We start from the raw sequence: 18703 nt of genomic DNA, 5'->3' as shown, positions 1-18703 counted from the left end.
GACACAGGAGGGTTTTGTCAGCCTGTCAACAGGAGCAAATAAGTAGCGTGAATTATAATTGTTTTAGGCGATGATGACAGAGAAGAAGGACTGCCTTTCCTGACGTTTAATAACGCTAAATGTAGTGAGTTGAAAGCATGGATCGGATATCAAATTACTGTTTTTCTACGACTTATCAAGACAGTAATAGAGAAAGTCCTGGCTTGTCCTGGGAATAGTCTTGAGTGCGATCGTGCTTATAGCCTGGGCGTAGTAATATTGCCATCACTAGCGTCATTTTTAAGTTTCCCACAAGCACCTGAATGTAGCAAAGAATGCTGAAATCAGCTCTTTAATAACAATACTGGCCAAACAGACAGCGTTAAGTGTTCTTTCTTCTCGGCAGAAAGGATACGGGACAATCCAGAAATAAATAGCAGAATCACATGTTTCATTCTCCGATACGTCTACAAGAAGAAAGCGCTTCTGCTGTATTTTTCAAGCCGGCCTGTAAATCTCCACAGACACACCAACACACGACCTATATATACTATCTGGCCTTCTCATCATTTATCTTACAGCGGCAGAATCAGGATAGATTGGTTCAATTAGACTGGCCTTTAATGTAATCTGTTTAATCCATTTCTATCATCAAAGCCAATACCTAGCTCTCTCCTCGGAGAGCGGGATTAGCCCTCCGAGTGTATCTCCGAGCGAGCATCTCGGCTGTAAAAAAAACGCAGCCTCGGAGTCACTCAGATCTCCCCGATATTTGTTCTTTACTGTGGAGGAAACAGAGTGTCTCAAGTGAAGTTTTAATGGGCCGAGATTTAAGATCTTCATATCCTACCAGAGATTGCAAACGCTGCTTGGCACAATGCACAGTGCCACAATAAAAAGACAGGGAGGATACGCCTCTCCCTTTTCCCTTTCTCTTCAAAGATGGTTTCATTACGGAAAAACGCCAGGATCGGGTTGCACCAGCTTGCAATTCCTTCACTAAGTTTGTGTGAACAGTTTAAGTGTCCATCCATCCATATAAAAGGTCACATTTCAATCTCCTTTTATTTTTCATTTAAAGGGCGGGTACATATGCGTTCTTTACCTTTTTTTTTCAAATGGAAACGGCCACTCAGCCGTTAGCAAAATGTGACGTAGGTTACCAAAGTAACCTTATCAATAAGGTTATGAATAATGTGAACGCTAGCACTAGCTAGTTTGGATACAACTGAAAGGGTTAGTTCGGATTTTTTGAAGTGAGGTTGTATGTATACTCCCGTGTTCTGCGAGGTAAAATTACTGTTTTTGTGAATGGAGTCTGGTGGCTTTGCTGCCAGATTGTCTTTGTGCTAATGCCTAAGCTTTACAGCGTTTCCTTGTTGAACTGTCTTCGATCTTGTTCTAGTTTTTTTCCCCAGTTTTTGGATTTTGCCTTAGCCTGACCCCTTTGTACTTTGTAACAGATTGTTTTCCTTGAAACTGTTGTTTTTCCGATTAGACTTTAACTTTGCATCAGCCACCTGAGTCATGCTCTTGGGTTATTTTTTTCACCTTTGAATTGTGGCATGTTTTAGCCACCTAAAACAGTTGAAGTTTCCGCTATATTTAGAATATCTTCACCGCTTTACCTCGCCATCAGACAGCCCTTTCTGACGGGGAACTGAAGCCGTTGCGTCGCTCTCTTCAAAGCCACCAGACTCCATTCACAAAAACAGTCATTTTCCCTCGCAGAACACGGGAGTTGCTGATCTACCGCTGCATCGGAATCCAAACTAACGTGACGTCCACAACAATACATCGCTTGGCTTCCATGCCGATACTCCTGTCTGCTTCTCCAAATTGGGAGCGTGCCGACCGCCATCTAAGTTACTGTATTAATACACTGACTATAAGGATACTGTACATGTAGCAGCGTCATCAAAACCTACGTCAGGTCACGTGGGAAAACCTTTTTTAAGAAGGGCTTGGGGAAATAGCATTTTGACGCTACCTAAATTTGAATGTTCGGATTTGAACACATAAGGAACACCACTGGAAAGCTATATAGAATGATATAAAAACCTCAAAAAACCCTAAAATAATGGATCCATCCTTTAAAGGTTTTTTCGTGCTATCTCATTAAAAAGTGTGTTTAAGGACCCAGGAGGCCTGTGAAACCCATTCATGACAAATTCCCCCCCCCAAAAAAAATAATGCATGGCTCTCAATGCGGCAACAAGGCTGTTTTTCTAAATTCGTGGATTTCATCCAACTGCTGCAATCTGCCTTTTACCTGCTGAGATTTCCGCGGGGAAGTGGGATCTTCTTCTCAATACCCATCTATCCATCCCCCTACCCTGCGTGCCTCTGCACTCACACTGTCAGAGGATAAAAAAAAATGATGCACAGGTATTTACGACTGCGTGACTATTTTAGGCTGAAATGCATCTTTAAGATTTATCACGTTTTATTCCCTTTTTTCCACAAATTCATCTTCGACCACTTTGGAAACCCCCAAAATCCAGATTTTTTTCCCTGCACCCAGTTTAAATATTCCTCTTAGTGTGGATTACCTGCTGTGTGATTGCCTTTCAGGAGAATTCCCTGTGCAGCAGTAGCAACACTGCTGGTCACAGTCGATGGAAACGCTCCCATAGCTCTTTTTACTGTGCCTGCAGATATTAAAGCAATACATGAGGCTGCTTGTCTGAGTCCATTGACTTTGTGTTTTTAATGTCTTCTGTGGATATAAGACCTGGTGGTAAAGATAAAACGGTTACATCCGGGTTTGTCCTCAAAGCGTGTCTTTCAGTGGACGGCGGTGTGACTTGAGTGCAGCTGACAGGTTTGATCAAAGCTGATTGATTGGACGACACAAGGCAGGGCTGCACAGAGCAGCATGGTGGGGGTAAGGGTTGGGGCTCCTGAGGTGTCTGACGACCCACCACCCAACCCCCCGTTTGTTAACACAAGCCCTGCTGCAAACCATATCTGACAACGGATATTGATCAGGTGAACGGGAAGGATCAATGCTTGTTGATTGAGCAGAAAATACAGCAACAACACCGGCTGTTTAGGGGGATTCCAACTTCAATCATTTCTACTTGAAACCAAAGTGTTTCGCTTTATCAAAGCTAACAAACAGACACGTTTGGTCCAATTTTTAGCCACCATTTCTCTACATACTATTATGTGATAATTTAGCCCATATCTAATATATCAGTATGCTATGGGAGATTAAATAAGGGAATGCATTGATGATCTCAGTGCTAATATCTATTGATGAGAAATAACAACTACCATGTGGCTCCCAAGCATTCCCACACTCACCCTCTGAGCATCATATATATGTGCATTTACTGCCACCTGCTGCTATTTGCAAGCAAGTGCATCTACTTTTGAAAAAAAAATCACAGCATTTCCTTTTGGTAATATTTGGAAGAACGTGTCATTTTTCACAGCACTTCATGTGCTATTTTTTCCTAAAGTGACTCTTTATGTGGAAGTCATTGGCTCTACATGTGGTCTCCTAAGCTTTTTATGAAGTTGCACACTGGTTTCATTGTATACCAATTAGATCTTGGCATGCTTATCTCTATGTTAAAGCAACTGTTATCAACCTTTCTCCTCACACCATAGTCAGATAAACCACAGAAAGTTGCAAACCTCCACCTCCACAGCAGCGTACCCTTACCAAAAGGACGTTTATTCAAATGTGCTATTAGTATTTAAACTTTAAATGAGAGAGTATGCTTTCAATTATCAGACATATACTTAATAAAATTATACTTAAGTATACCTGGCTTATGCCGACAAGTATACAGAAAAGTCTAATGGTTTTATACTGACAAGTATACAGAAAAGTCTAAGTATACTTGACTTTATACTTACAAGTATACAGAAAAGTCTAAGTATACTTGACTTTATACTTAAAAGTATACAGAAAAGTCTAAGTATACTTGACTTTATACTGACAAGTATACAAAAAAGTCTAAATATACTTGACTTTATACTTACAAGTATACAGAAAAGTCTAAGTATACTTGACTTTATACTGACAAGTATACAGAAAGGTCTAAGTATACTTGACTTTATACTTACAAGTATACAGAAAAGTCTAATTATACTTGGTTAAAACTGACAAGTATACAAAGAAGTCTAAGTATACTTGGCTTATGTTTACTTTTTGATAGAGTAACCTATTAGAGGGTTTGAGAGTTTGTAAACTTATGTTTGATATGAATTTACGTCAATTCATCAAGAATTTACAACGTTTTCGATTCGAATTACAAGTATAGTTGCGGTAAAAAACTATTAAACAAGTAGTTTACTGAGAGTACTTTAAAGTGTACTTTCTTAAACTAAAAAGTGGCCTACAAGTATATAACTAGTAAACTAACAGTATAAGTTCACTTGTAGTATAGTTGCTTTACAAAATACAACTTAGATGTAAACTCGTTGTGTACTCAAAGATTAATATTCTTACACTTAAAGTACACTTAAAAGTGGGCCAATTTAGTCCCAAGAAGTATTGAAGTAGTAGTGCATTGATATTAGTATACTTACTATATAAAGTATACTAGGGAAATACACTTTACTTAAGTTTACTTTATAAAATAAACTTTAAGTATACTACTTTTTCGTTATGTGTATACATATATATATGTATATTCATGTGACACATTTAAACTCATAAAGTGTGGCCAAGGAAAAAATATTAAAGGAAACCATGAGAAAAAAATGACTACTCTTAATGTATCAGTACTTTTGCACGATATTATGAATGGAATTTATTATTTAGATTTTCTAAAATATAGATGACTTATTATGTCAACATGTTTCTATTTTGTCAATATTAGGGGACAAGACAATGCCTTTGACAAATAAGGTATTGAAATGTCCATACATTCTAATGTGGAACAGAAGCAAGTTTTTTTTTCAGGAGGGTGTGGCACTCTTAAATGTGGGAGTTAATGATTACCTCGGTGGTTAAATAAGGACAAGCGCAGTGCAGAATCGTAGTATCAGAAGCAATTTTGACAGTCAGTAGGACTTTGAACAGAAACATGGCTGTACGTCTGTTTGAGACTAAACATCATGCATCTGCTTACCTGAAATACAGAGTGGCACCTGTTGAATTAGTCAACAGGATTGTGAGCTTCATGGAGAAAAAGGTAAGTGTGTGTTCAAGTTTTCATGCTGCGACATGCATATATGTGCTTTGGTGCTGATTTATGTTGCATATAATACCTGTAATTAGGGTTAAATACTTAATCTCTTAAAAAAAATCTAATTTACAACACAACTAACACACCTGTGGCATTGTTTAAACTAAGGTGGAAGCTAATTTACTAGAGAGACTTGCACAGTATAATCACCACCATCATTTGTGGGTGTGACGGAATTCCTTTTTTTAGACACCAAACCGGTTTGACCTTGCGGTGGATGTGGGCTGCGGTTCGGGGCAAGGGACGATACCATTGGCTCCGCACTTCACCAAGGTTGTTGGTATAGACGTCAGTCCCGCCCAGCTGGAGATGGCTCTGGCCAATGGCAGCCCTCCAAATGTATCATACAGGTGAGGCGGAAAGAAGGTGGAGGCTGGTCGCTGTATGAAAACAACCAATCAGAGCCAAGCAGTCCCTTAAAGCAGCTGTCAAAAACTGAAGCTCGTGAACTCCGATCAACCCGAGGCAGCGCTGATCAGAAGCAGGTTTTCTTTGCACAGAATTCCTTCATTTGTTAACACAAGGCTTTTATTCTGAAATATGTGCCGAACAGTGATGTGGAACAAGCTGTGACTTGGAAAGCATCATAAATGAATACAGTACTGAGTTTTAATTGTGGATCATTACTATTATTTACTAATTACCACACGTTTCTGAACCTTTCTCTGTCTAAAATAAATATAAATTATATTTATCATGAAGTTAAATGGCCATTAAAAGGCAAACTCTATGCAGAAAGAAAGGGCTGACAGCAGCAGAAGAAACACAGCTGACAGGTAGCAGACACGCTCCTGACAGGCAGCTAACTCGCATCTAGTGTGAACACCCTAAGGGTGCATCACGCAGCCACGACGCGACGCTGCCATTAGGCGAGCCTCATGCGGGCAGTATGCCCACAGCTAAAGGTTACTGGCAGCAGTCTTTACAACACAACTCCAACCTTTTGAAGATACTACATGTCACACATTTTCTTTAAAACAAGCTGTGAGTCGTGTTTGTGCACTTTTTTTATGACATGTACACAGTGTCCTTGGAGCTTTGAAAGGTACATTTAATTGATGGTGTTGTATACAGTATTTCCTTTATGAAATGTTCTGAATCCAAAGGGGCAAACTGCCTTATCATTTTCACGGCTTCAATGCAAGGTTGAGGGACATTTTTCCACTGGAAACTTCCACATATGCTTCAAATGTCAGAACCTAGTTGTCAGAAGACAATGACATAGCAAATGTGACCTCCACTTCTGACCCCCAGGGAGTGTCCTGCAGAAGATCTACCGTTTGCTTCCGGTGAGGTGGACCTTGTGACGGCCATGACGGCGGCTCACTGGTTCGACCGCGAGAGGTTCCTCCTGGAAGCTGACCGGGTGCTGAGGCCTGGAGGCTGCCTGGCTCTCCTGAGCTACACCCTGGACATGGAGCTGGAGTATGCGGGCGTCTCCAACAACACACTCAATGACATCTGTAAAGAGGTTCGCCAAAAATCTAAAACTGTTTCTTTTATTGTGTTGCAACCTTGTTATTATATGAGCTATCTTTCAAATTGCATTCACCTACGCCAAGTTGGTGATGATTTTCTTCTTTTTTTTTTGGTTAGTTTTACGCTGCCCTGCTTCCGTTCCGAGATCCCTACATAGGAACGAGCTCTCTGAAGATCTACTCCGACATGTTTGACTCCTGCTCATACCCGGACAAAGAGTGGTGAGTGATTTCAGACTTTACTTACATCCAGTTCTAAAAAGTAATCCTTGTAAAACTCGGAAAATGCTATGAATGCATTCATATTTACAGCTATAATGGAGTCCGACATGTATACACTCTGACGTCTGGGAGTTAACTGGCACAGAGCAGCTTAAACTTGAGCAGTTGAGGGGTCAAGTGTCTTGCTCTGAGGCATCTCAGTGTATCGTCAAGGGGTGGAGGAGAGTGTTTTATGATTCATTACACAGCTTTGCTTCTTTTGTGTCCAGGAATGACTGTCTGAGGGTCAAATGGATCTTGCCACTGAGTGGATACCTCGGCATGGTGGAGACCTTCTCCACCTTCCAGAACCTGGTGAAAAAGGACCCCGCCGAGGCTGAACGTCTTTCTAATGACATCATGAACAAGTGAGATATTAACCTCCGCCTCGTCCACAGGTCTAATCGTTCACCTAGCCGCTGAACGTTGATCTCTTAATCTCCACCTAAGTTCATTCGTCATTATCAAGAACTGCTGAAATTGGTCTTTGAATGCTGTCACAGTCTTGGGCATTAATCAGAAAAAGCCAAACATTGCTTGACTAAGCTTAACTGCTGAAGGCTTTTACTGCTTTGATAATACAGCCACCATTAATTCCCCTGCCACTGACAGGACAGAATAGGCCAGCAAGCAAAATATATGGAGGGGAGTGCTGATCCATAACTTTTACATGGATAAAAGAAAGTATGACATTGTATTTAATTACTACACACAGTCTCGTTTTGACATTTGAGGTTTTACTTTATATTTTTCTCAACTATTTTCAATTAGTTTCAGTCTTGATGTCGCCATTAGTCCATGAATTAATTCATGTCTCTTCTTGTCCTCCATCCCAGATTGATGGCTGCCATGAAGGTGTCTTCTCCTGACGCAGAAGTTACGGTCGTCGTGAAGTATTTCTATTGGCTGGCGCGCAAACTTTGATCACTCCGACTGGCTGAATCCTGTAACAGCATATCCCGACTGTCTTTGTTGGAAACCACAGTTGTAGTTTTCATCAGAAATTGACTTAAAACCAGGAAAGCCAGGTGTCTACAAATCTATTGTATCTATTCTAATACTTTTAAAACAAGCATGTTTCTTTTTATATAGAGATATTTGATTTTTAAATATGACACAGTTATGTGATAGACCTTATGAATATTGACCTCTGTGAATGCGAAGCCTTCCAGAGTGAACACTAGATGGAGCCCTGTCGTACCGTGATGGATGAGTGTCTCATTAAAGTCCACTTTGAGTCTTAAAATTGTACTTTTTTTTTAATTAACTTTCTATTTCACGACCAGGCTGAGACAAAATCCACCTGCTTCCTGAATGTCCATATCTTTAATTATTTAATATTAATATATTTTGTTGTTTTTTAATTAAGCAGGACATTTGGTGTGTTCAAACCTAAATTTAAAAGCACATTTTCTGCTCTCCTTTCCTCTCTTTCTTCACCTCTCTTCCAAATTTATAGCAATAATTTGAGTCTTCTCCTCTCTATTTTATATTTATGTGCTCACAGATTGTTTAGGGCCGTGAGAACAGATGGTAATTAACATGCACGGCCTCCAAGTCTCCTACACTTTGTCACTTTCCCCTGCCAAATTTTGACACTCCCCTATTGGTGATTTTATCTATTATCTGTTTCTTTGCAGGAGTGCTGTAGGGCGGTGCTCTTTTTAAATCTGTGAGTTATAGAATCATTTTCCATTTAAAGTGCGGGTCCATTATTTTTTTTTTCGGCCGATGTGCGAGCAGCGAGCCAACGCCGATTTGCCTCTGATCTGGGGCTTTTTTCGGGGAGTGGAAAATCAGAGCTTAAATCGTGTAGTGTGAACGAGGCATTGTGCATTCAATGTATTGTTTAGCATCACTGAAAGTTGGCTCATCATCATCTGTCATCTATTCAGAAGCAAACAAACAGGTCTATAAGGTCCTTTTTAGATGCCAAACCAGTTTGGTCTTGCAGTGGATGTGGGCTGCTCGGGCCGGGTTATCCGGTTCCCCCAGAGAGGTGACATTCCACATCCCTAGAGCCGGTCTGCAATGCCGGTGTCAACACATCTAGGTTCCTGTTTTTGCCTGCTGCCCAACTCATAATGCACCCAACCCCAATGCCTATCTCTTAGAGTGCTGTACCCACAGGGTGGCGGTAAGGTTTCTTACGTATCTTTTCCCATGGCCAGAGTCCCAACATTTCCCCGCACCAATCAACTGCCATCAGGCTTAGCCAGGCCACCTGTGCCTAGTTATACACAGGGTCAATTAGTTGGTTTATTTCAAACATAAGCTCTAAGATGTATACAATGAAATGGTGTTTCCTGACCGTGTTTAAGTGCTTATTTGTGCAGTGTGTATTCACCTTGGTAATGTTCATTAATTGTGATTTTTCCTTCCCTTTAGTAGTGTCATTGTGGTCAATCTGGGCTGACTATTTAAGAGTGGGGGAGCATAATAATTCATCCTATAGGAGGGAAGAGTTTATTAATAATTGCTCACCCTTGAAATAGTTGTATGTTATAATGTTTGTCACTGTTTCAGGTTTTAAAACAGTGTAAGCTTCCCCTTTCTGGTTTTTCGTAACCCCCGTGCGGTGGTTCAGTCCAATAGGGCGGGGCTAGGAGGGGGTATATAAAGCCATGCAGGCATTAATGGTGGGAGTGTTGGGGATAGTGTGTAGGGAGGTTGTGGTGTTTCAGTTATTTTTCAGCTTATTTGCTCTTGGTTAAGTTTCCTGTTTTTTTTTTTGTTCTTTTCCTTTGTTCATTGTGGGTTTTGGTAGATAAAACCACCGCCTTTTATGCACCAACTGGAGCCTTTCCTCAATCCAATTTCTTTTCTACTCACCTCCTGTGCCAGACAGCCACACAAAAATCCCTTTTTATGTAGAATTACTCCCAGTAATAAGGAGGATGGAACCTGCCAAAATCCAAATGATCTAAATAAATGATTTGATAATGGAGCTGGACAATGAAGACTGGAGTTGATAAGCAGAAGCCGAAACCGTTAGCTAGTGAGCATATGGTCATGCACCCTGACCCCATGATGACACATGTTGAGTGACAGCCCCCTCATTTCATGCATAAGCAAAATGTGTGAAGAAATGTATAAAGAAAAGAATACAGAAATAAATACGTTTGGGGAAATAAAGAAGGGGAGAAATCGTTCAGAAATAAATCAATATATACATTTAAAAATGAAAATAAAATAATGCAAAATAAATAAATAAAACATAGATGTGAAAAATAAATTTAAAATGTAATAAAAATAAATACATAAATAATTAAATGGAAAATTAAACAGAAGAGTAAATAAATAAGAGAATTAATACCAAGATAAATAAGTAAAGGAGAAAATTAAAACAGAAAAAAACAATTTTAGTCACATTTTATCAATTAATTAATGGCTACATTTATTTGTAACATTATTTTTGCTATATTAAATATTTATTTATCGAGTCATTTATTGATTTATTCTTTATTTTTGATTTTGGCAGGTTCCCTCCTCCATACAGTAATGCTACAACAAACATATTTTATGTTTCTTTTTAAATAAAGATATTTGATTTTTAAATATGACACAATCATGTAAAGAACCTGCTGTTGAATCAAGTACTTTCATTGAATGTACTTCTTATTTCATGACCAGGTTCAGAGAAATCAACTTGCTCCCAGAATGTCCATATCTATAAAAATTAACAATATTAAGAAAATGCGTGTGATTGCTGTATCTGCTGCTGTTAGTCCGCAAAGTCCGTGACGGTTTAAGGCTGTCCAACTGTCAAATCGTCAGGTCCTTGAAGGCTTTCTTGCAAACATTTTTAGCCCTTTAGGAACACCTTCTGTAAATACGCCTTTCTGCAGACTTTGCCTGAGGGAATTACATTTAACACAAGGTTCCCACGGTTACCAGTGGAGGCCCGGAGGCATAAAAAGAAAAGGTAAACAAAGAGGACAACACATTCAATGAAACAATTTATTTTTAAATTTAAGGATTTAAGATGATACATAAAAACACAAGAAATCAGAGGAATGCAAGCATTAGACTATACCTGTTTTATTCATCAACCAGTTGATTTTTTAATTTTGCTTAATGAAGTTTGACAAAAACAAGTACATTTATCGTAAGGCAAGAGCCTGGAAGATGTTCAAATAGGCAGTAAAACAAAATAATTAAAACCCACAATTGGCGTCGTCAAGGTAACGTGATATGACGCGGCAAAGTGCTGTCCCATTCATATTTATGGTGCCTTCAAATAAAACTTGTGTTTAAAACATTGGAAGTCATGTACATGATATGCTTGGCGTTCAAGTGTCGTGAGAACACCGCTGCTAAGCAACGGCAATATTAACGTTACTGTCGGCATGTAGAAGCCACAGAGGCTAACAATTTAGCAAGCTAGCAAGCGGGTAACATGATGCAGGAAATGCAAAGGCATGGAAGAAAACAATATACGACTAAAAGTACAATATATTCCCTTATTATGCAATGAGAAAAATTTACTTCCAAGGCCTCCGCCATTTCTAACGTCAACAAACACGTCACAACTCGTGAACTCTGAGTTTTCAGAAACTTTCCACTTACGAGGTTGTGTTTTATTAATGGCCACAAGGTGGAGCTATTGTTGTCATTCTTCAATATGTCGTGCACATGCTTATGGAGAAGCTGCGTACCAAGTTTCTTATTAAAGATAACTGAAATGTAGATGTATTATGTTACATTGTTACTGCAGCGCCCCCTGTAGGTTGAATTGTATGAGATGTTACACACTTGTGCATTGTGGCTGTATGTACAACAATCCCAAATTTGGTTGCAATCCAATTTAGCATTGAAGAGCTATAAGTGGCATCAAGCCACACCTTTAAAAGTTTGGTAACCAATCATAAACAGTAAGTCATATTCAAAAACAAACTCATAAGTTCATCTAAATATGCTACGTACCAAGTTTGGTGAAGATTAGATGACATATGTGCCAAAAGACGTGGAATATATCTCTGTATGTACAGTAATAAATCTGAAGTTTATGGTTAATCCAGAATGATTGTATCCATGATATTCCACATCATGTCCCATAAATCAGAGAGTTGCAATGATTGTAATCCACGGAGAGACAGTTATCCAGAGAGAAAGAGATTGATTAAACAAACAGAGCTGAAATGGAGGCAGGAGCCAACACAGCAATCCCATGTCTCTGCTGTCCATCGCTCCACATGAGCTGGACGAGTTGTAAAGTTTGATTGCGAAAGGATGAAAGGATTTTCATGCATCGACATCGTGGTGGTATCACTCTGCTGCTGAAGGTGCTCCTCATCGTCCTCATTGATGCTCTGCAGTTGTGCATCCTCCTCCTCCTCCTCTCTGATACCACAGCCAAAGGACCAAGCTCCACCCTCAGGACAGAGCCAGCCTTCCTGATGAGCTTGTTGATTCTACTGGCGTCGACCGCCAGTTTATCCTGCTGCCCAAGCACACAGCAAGTAGCGTGTGAGCTCCCAAGTGTTTTAAAAGTACATTTTATGCTGGCCTTTCTCCTCTTTCGTCACCTCTCTTCCAAATTTATAGGAATAATTTATCTCTCTGAGTGTCCTCCACTCTACTTATATTTATGTGCTCACAGATTGTTAGGGCCGTGAGAACAGATGGTAATTAACATGCACAGCCTCCAAATCCCCCTAACACTTTGTTACTTTCCCCTGCCAAACTTTGACACTCTCATATCGGTGATGACTGCACAGATACAATGTAATGTTAACAAATAGAGCATTTATTACATTTTATTGCATTGAGGGTTAAGAAATTACAACTAACATATGACTCCCAAGCTTCATATATGTGCATTTACTGCCATCTGTTGCAATTCGCAAGCAAGTGCATGTGCACAAATCTAGATTTTGAAAAAATAACAGCGTTTCCTTTGGTAATATTTGGAAGAAACATGTCATTTTTCAAGCATTTCATGTGCTATTTATGTTAAAGGTCCCATATCATGCTCATTTTCAGGTTCATACTTGTATTTTGTGTTTCTACTAGAACATGTTTACATTCTGTAATGTTAAAAAAAACACTTTATTTTCCTCATACTGTCTGCCTGAATATACCTGTATTTACCCTCTGACTGAAACGCTCCGTTTTAGTGCATTTCAACGGAATTGCAATGGAATTGCGTTGCTAGGCAACGGTGTGGGTCCATGTTTACTTCCTGTCAGCTGATGTAATTTACATACACTGCAACCAGTAAATAAACTGGGACACATTTAGAATGTTTACGTTTAAAACCACGTAATGGTCTAAATATTGTATATTTGTGACATCACAAATGGACAGAAATCCTAACTGCTCGTTTCAAATGCAGAGTTTCTGAATACAGGCTGTGTGTGTTCCTCCATATATTGAGCGTTTTGATAGTTTAACAGTATTTTTATAGCACTTAAACCTGCTTTATGATATAAAAGATCTGAAAATCTCACTTTTTACAATATGGGACCTTTAAGTGATTCTTTATGTGGAAGTTAAAACTCTATATTTGGTCTCCTAAACGTCTAATGAAGTTGCACACATGGTTTCATTGTATACCATTTAAATCTTGGCACTCGTATCTCTATGTAAAATCAATTGTTATCAACTTTTCTCCTCATGCCATAGTCAGAAATGCCACAGAAATTTGTAGAATCATCAAAGACCTGTTTTTTTTAAACAGTGCAAGCTGCTCCTGCTTTGCTCATGGTATGTTGTACGTCGAAACATACCCGTAGTAGAGCAATAAATTGTGAAATCCACTGATGCTTTTAATTGCATGTAGACATGTTTTTTTGCAGTGTAGGAGGGTGGGACAAATTTGGTTGTATTGTCGATATGTAATGTAATTTGGGGTTTATTCCAAAGAAGTAGTTGTTTTGTTGCCTAAACCTAAACAAGCTGTTTTGTTTGTGTTCAAAACGTAATGTTTCATTCAGTTTTATAATGTGTTAGAACGGGTTGTTTTTAAAGGTCCAGCGTGTAGGACCCCGCCCAGCTGGAGATGGCTCTAGCCAATGAAAACCCTCCGTATGTATCATACAGGTGAGCTGGAGGGAAAGTGGGGACCCCGACGGGAGGCAATGTATCGCCCTGAAGGGGATAATTTCACAATAATGATGCTTGTCAATATTGATGCACAGTTTGTACTGAGGACAATGCAAAGAGTAGAGCAAACAGGCCTTAAAAGACAGGCCAGAGGGTCACATTTAAATAAGGAAGTCATAGATCCACCAGATCCCAATCCCCAGGTTGGAAACCACAGCCGTAGGCTTCATCAGAAAGTGACACAAACCTTGAAAGCCAGGTGTCCAGAGTGAACACTAAATGGAGTCATACAGTGATGCACAAGTGTCTAATTGAAGTCCACTTTGAGCCTCATGCACTGTCTTCAAATTGTACTTTTCTTAAAGGAACTTCCTTTTTTAACGACCATTCTTGTCAATATTGACACACTATCTGTGTTGGGAATAGTTTGTAAATAGCTGCCAGGTAATTAGGAGGAAGAATTTGCAAGAGAAGTGCAAACAGGCACACTATTTTATAAAAGGACGAGCGCACAGTGCAGCGTCGCAGTATTCTGTCAAGCTTTGTACTTTGACAGACGGGAGCACTTTGCACAGAAACATGGCTGTACGAGCCTTTCAAGGAAAAAATCATGCAGCTGCTTACCGGCAGTACAGAGTAGCACCCCTTGAATTAATCAGCAGGATTGTGAGCTTCATGGAGGAAGAGGTAAGTGTTTTCAGCACTGTAACATACTTAAAAATGATATAATATATACATAATATAATATTTAAACTATTAAAACTATGTTTTCATTATCACGTGAAAGAGGATGTGCTTTGTTAATGTTACAGCTCAGCTGCCAGTTGAGGTGGGTACCGAATAACACATAATAACATTGACGTTACACACATGTTTTGACCGCTAACTTAGAGTTTAGCTTCCTAACGTAATATCACGACAACAATTCACGTCAATAATTTGAAGTATTTGACTCCATGAGATTTGAATGTGTCTTCTAGATTACCGTAGCGAGGCAAATTACGTTATTTACACTCACCAATGGACCTTCCTCCTGAATGGATCATACTACGGTGACGCACTGGAGTGAAATAATTATTAGACGTGTTTATGAAACAAAGCTTTGTTCAACAGGAGATGAATGCATACAAACTTGTCAAACTACAATCCGAATGCTTCAAAATGCGTTGACATTTGTGTGATCTTTGGTTTTCCATCCCCCCAAAAAGGGGCGTGGCTTTGACATATTGCAAAGTGTCATGATCGGAGAGTTAACTGAGCTGCAGGGCCATTGTTTCCCAGTGTTGCAGGTTGAGTCATCAACAACCATGCCGTCTATATATTCAGAAGCGAACAAACAGGTTTATAATCATATGGTGTGACTGAATTCATTTTCAGACACTAAACCAGTTCGAACTCGCAGTGGATGTGGGCTGCGGTTCGGGACAAGGGATGATACCATTGGCTCCATACTTCACCAAGGTTGTTGGTACAGACGTTAGCCCCGCCCAGTTGGAGATGGCTGTGGTCAATAACAACCCTCCAAATGTATCGTACAGGTGAGGTGAAGGGAAAGTCGGGACTTTGATCAAAGCCGTTATTCGTTTAGCGGCAAGGATTGTGCTAAATATCCTCCAGGGTGCATTGATGACACTAATCTGTTTCTGTTTGGGTGCTTTTCAAACTAAACCCCCTAATTGTATTAAGACTGTGAGTAGACAGTAACAGGTTACCGACACCAGTTGTTACAACACAACTCCAACCTTTTTGAAGATACAGCAAACTTTACCACGTCTTCTGTACAAAAAGCTACGAGTTGTGTTTGTACTCTTTTGTGATGAGGTCAAGGAACATTTTCCTGCCTGAGCCACTGAAAAATTCCGCAAACACTTAGTTTTACAGGTAACGCAAATTTCATGGTAATTAGGTGATAATTAACAAGTAGCCTATTTGACATTTCTTTGGAATTACTGCCAAATTTCAACAATATTTACCTCAACATTTATCGAAACTTACTTTATTATAAACATTATTTAATAATGATATGCTATTTTAGCATATAGTTATTAAATCATGTATAATAATGTAGTTTTTTTATCAATTTTGAGGTAAATATTGGGGTAATTTGGCAGTAATTCCAAAGAAATTTCAAATAGGTTACTTGCTAATTATCACCTAATTACTTTGAAATTTCTGGACCTGTAAAATGAAGAGTTAGCAAAATTCCTCACATGCTTCAAAGACCAGAACCTAGTTGTCAGGAGACATAGCAAATGTGACCTCCACAAAAAAAGTTTTTTTTTTCTTCTGACCCCAGGGAGTGTCCGGCAGAAGATCTACCGTTTGCTTCTGGTGAGGTGGACCTTCTGACGGCCATGACGGCGGCTCACTGGTTCGACCGCAAGAGGTTCCTCCTGGAAGCTGACAGGGTGCTGAGGCCTGGAGGCTGCTTGGCTCTCCTGAGCTACACCATGTATTTGGAGCTGGAGTATGCGGGCGTCTCCAACACAACACTCAATGACATCTGTAAAGAGGCGGAGTTAGCAAGCCGTGACGACAGCGTGACGGTTGTGACCCTGTGACCTGAGCCATGTGATCGAACGGACGCTAACTGCACCTGCTCCATGGGCCCAATGGACGCGGAAGATCACCGTAAGATCCAGGTACTTTTCCAGTCGGAAGTCGAGCCGTTTTGGCACCACTGAACAACATTCAAAGGAATGAACGAGGCCCTCTGCCTCCAACGCTGGATTCAGTTCTCTTTCCATGGAGTAAAGAGTGAGAGTCAGACATGTATACACTCTGACGTCTGGGAGTTAACTGGCACAGAGCAGCTTAAACTTGAGCAGTTGAGGGGTCAAGTGTCTTGCTCTGAGGCATCTCAGTGTATCGTCAAGGGGCGAGGAGAGTGTTTTATGATTCATTACACAGCTTTGCTTCTTTTGTGTCCAGGAATGACTGTCTGAGGGTCAAAAGGATTTTGCCGCATGGTGGAGACCTTCTCCACCTTCCAGAACCTGGTGAAAAAGGACCCCGCCGAGGCTGAACGTCTTTCTAATGGCATCATGAACAAGTGAGATATTAACCTCCGCCTCGTCCACAGGTCTAATCGTTCACCTAGCCGCTGAACGTTGATCTCTTAATCTCCACCTAAGTTCATTCGTCATTATCAAGAACTGCTGAAATTGGTCTTTGAATGCTGTCACAGTCTTGGGCATTAATCAGAAAAAGCCAAACATTGCTTGACTAAGCTTAACTGCTGAAGGCTTTTACTGCTTTGATAATACAGCCACCATTAATTCCCCTGCCACTGACAGGACAGAATAGGCCAGCAAGCAAAATATATGGAGGGGAGTGCTGATCCATAACTTTTACATGGATAAAAGAAAGTATGACATTGTATTTAATTACTACACACAGTCTCGTTTTGTCTTGTAGGAAGTTACGGTCGTCGTGAAGTATTTCTATTGGCTGGCGCGCAAACCTTGTAGTGTCAACGGAAAATGACACACACCTGAATGTGTATACAAATCTATTGATGCTGCTCCTCTTACGTTGGGAATCACTTTTAAAAAAAAAGATTTGGATACCTATCCTTTTAATATGTAATGTTTCTTTTTATGTAAAGGTATTTGATTTTAAACTATGACACAATTATGTAATAAACCTTGTGAATATGGAGCCGAGAGTGAGCACTAGATGGAGCCCTGGTGCCTCATGTACAGTCTTAAAATTGTACTTTTATTTAAAGGAACTCACTACTTTATGACCAGAGTGAGAGAAATCCACTTGCGTCCAAAATGTCCATATTACAAAGTAACCTGCATTGAAAACAATCCATAAGTTTCTCACATTAAAGGGGACATATCATGCTCATTTTCTGGTTCAAAGTTATATTTTGTGTTTCTACTAGAACATGTTTACATGCTTTAATGTTCAAAAAACACATTATTTTTCTCATCCTGTCTGTCTGAATATACCCGTTTGTTACCCTTTGTCTGAAACGCTCCGTTTTAGCGCCTGTCTCTTTAAAAACCCCTCCCGAAAAAGCCCAGACTACATGTGACATAGGAATCTCATACCGGATGTCCTGCAGCACCTCCTTCCACCTTCTGTCTTAAGCTTTGTTTGAGGGTGTGCCAAACTAGCCGTTATGCAAATGTGTTACTTGGTGACATCACCACGTTGGGGAAGAAAAGGCGGGACTTCAAGCAAGATGTTTCAGGCAATTCAGGATCAGTGTTTCACCCATTGGCGTGGACTTTGGACTTTGTAACTTATAAAAACACATTTTTCTCATACTGTCTGTCTGAATATACCTGTATTCACCCTCTGTCTGAAACGCTCCGTTTTTAGCGCCTGTCTCTTTAAGAAGCCCAGTCTGCTCTGATTGGCTCGCGAGAAAAAAACGGTGCACCTTTGCAAAGGTCGTCCTCAAGCAGTGGGCGGTATACAGTGGTGGAAGAAGTACTCTTTTACGTTTACTTCAGTAAAAGTAGTTTAAAAATACTCTGTTGCAAGTAAAAGTCCTGCATTCAAGATTTTACTTCAGTAGAAGTACAAAAGTTTTAGCATCAAAATATACTTAAAGTCCTCATCATGCAGAATGTCCCATTTCATAATGATATATATTATATCACTGGATTGTAATTACTGATGCATTAATGTATTCATCAATAATGTGCAGCTGGTAAAGGTGGAGCTCATTTCAACTACTTTTTATACTGCTGGGTCGCTAAACTATAATAATAC

The 18703-nt window shown here is 39.8% G+C and overlaps 2 protein-coding genes across 2 annotated transcripts; both read left to right on the top strand.

The window, feature by feature from the left end:
- The first annotated feature begins 4974 nt into the window (after positions 1-4974).
- On the top strand, positions 4975-8490 carry LOC119483821 (probable S-adenosylmethionine-dependent methyltransferase CRG1). The gene is made up of 7 exons (XM_037762315.1): positions 4975-5132; positions 5376-5536; positions 6441-6657; positions 6783-6886; positions 7156-7293; positions 7762-7963; positions 8068-8490. The coding sequence occupies exons 1-6, from the start codon at positions 5025-5027 to the stop codon at positions 7847-7849; spliced, it is 816 nt and encodes a 271-aa protein (XP_037618243.1). The 5' UTR covers positions 4975-5024; the 3' UTR covers positions 7850-7963; positions 8068-8490.
- A 6061-nt stretch (positions 8491-14551) lies between these two features.
- Positions 14552-17028, top strand: LOC119484033 (putative methyltransferase DDB_G0268948). The gene is given in 5 exon segments (XM_037762592.1): positions 14552-14659; positions 15350-15510; positions 16269-16529; positions 16856-16936; positions 16938-17028. Coding segments are annotated over 5 exon segments (702 nt in total).
- The last annotated feature ends 1675 nt before the right edge of the window (positions 17029-18703 follow it).

This window comes from Sebastes umbrosus, chromosome 24 (genome assembly GCF_015220745.1).
Source record: "Sebastes umbrosus isolate fSebUmb1 chromosome 24, fSebUmb1.pri, whole genome shotgun sequence".
NCBI classification, from domain to species: domain Eukaryota; kingdom Metazoa; phylum Chordata; class Actinopteri; order Perciformes; family Sebastidae; genus Sebastes; species Sebastes umbrosus.
This window is presented reverse-complemented; position numbering and strand designations above follow the sequence as displayed.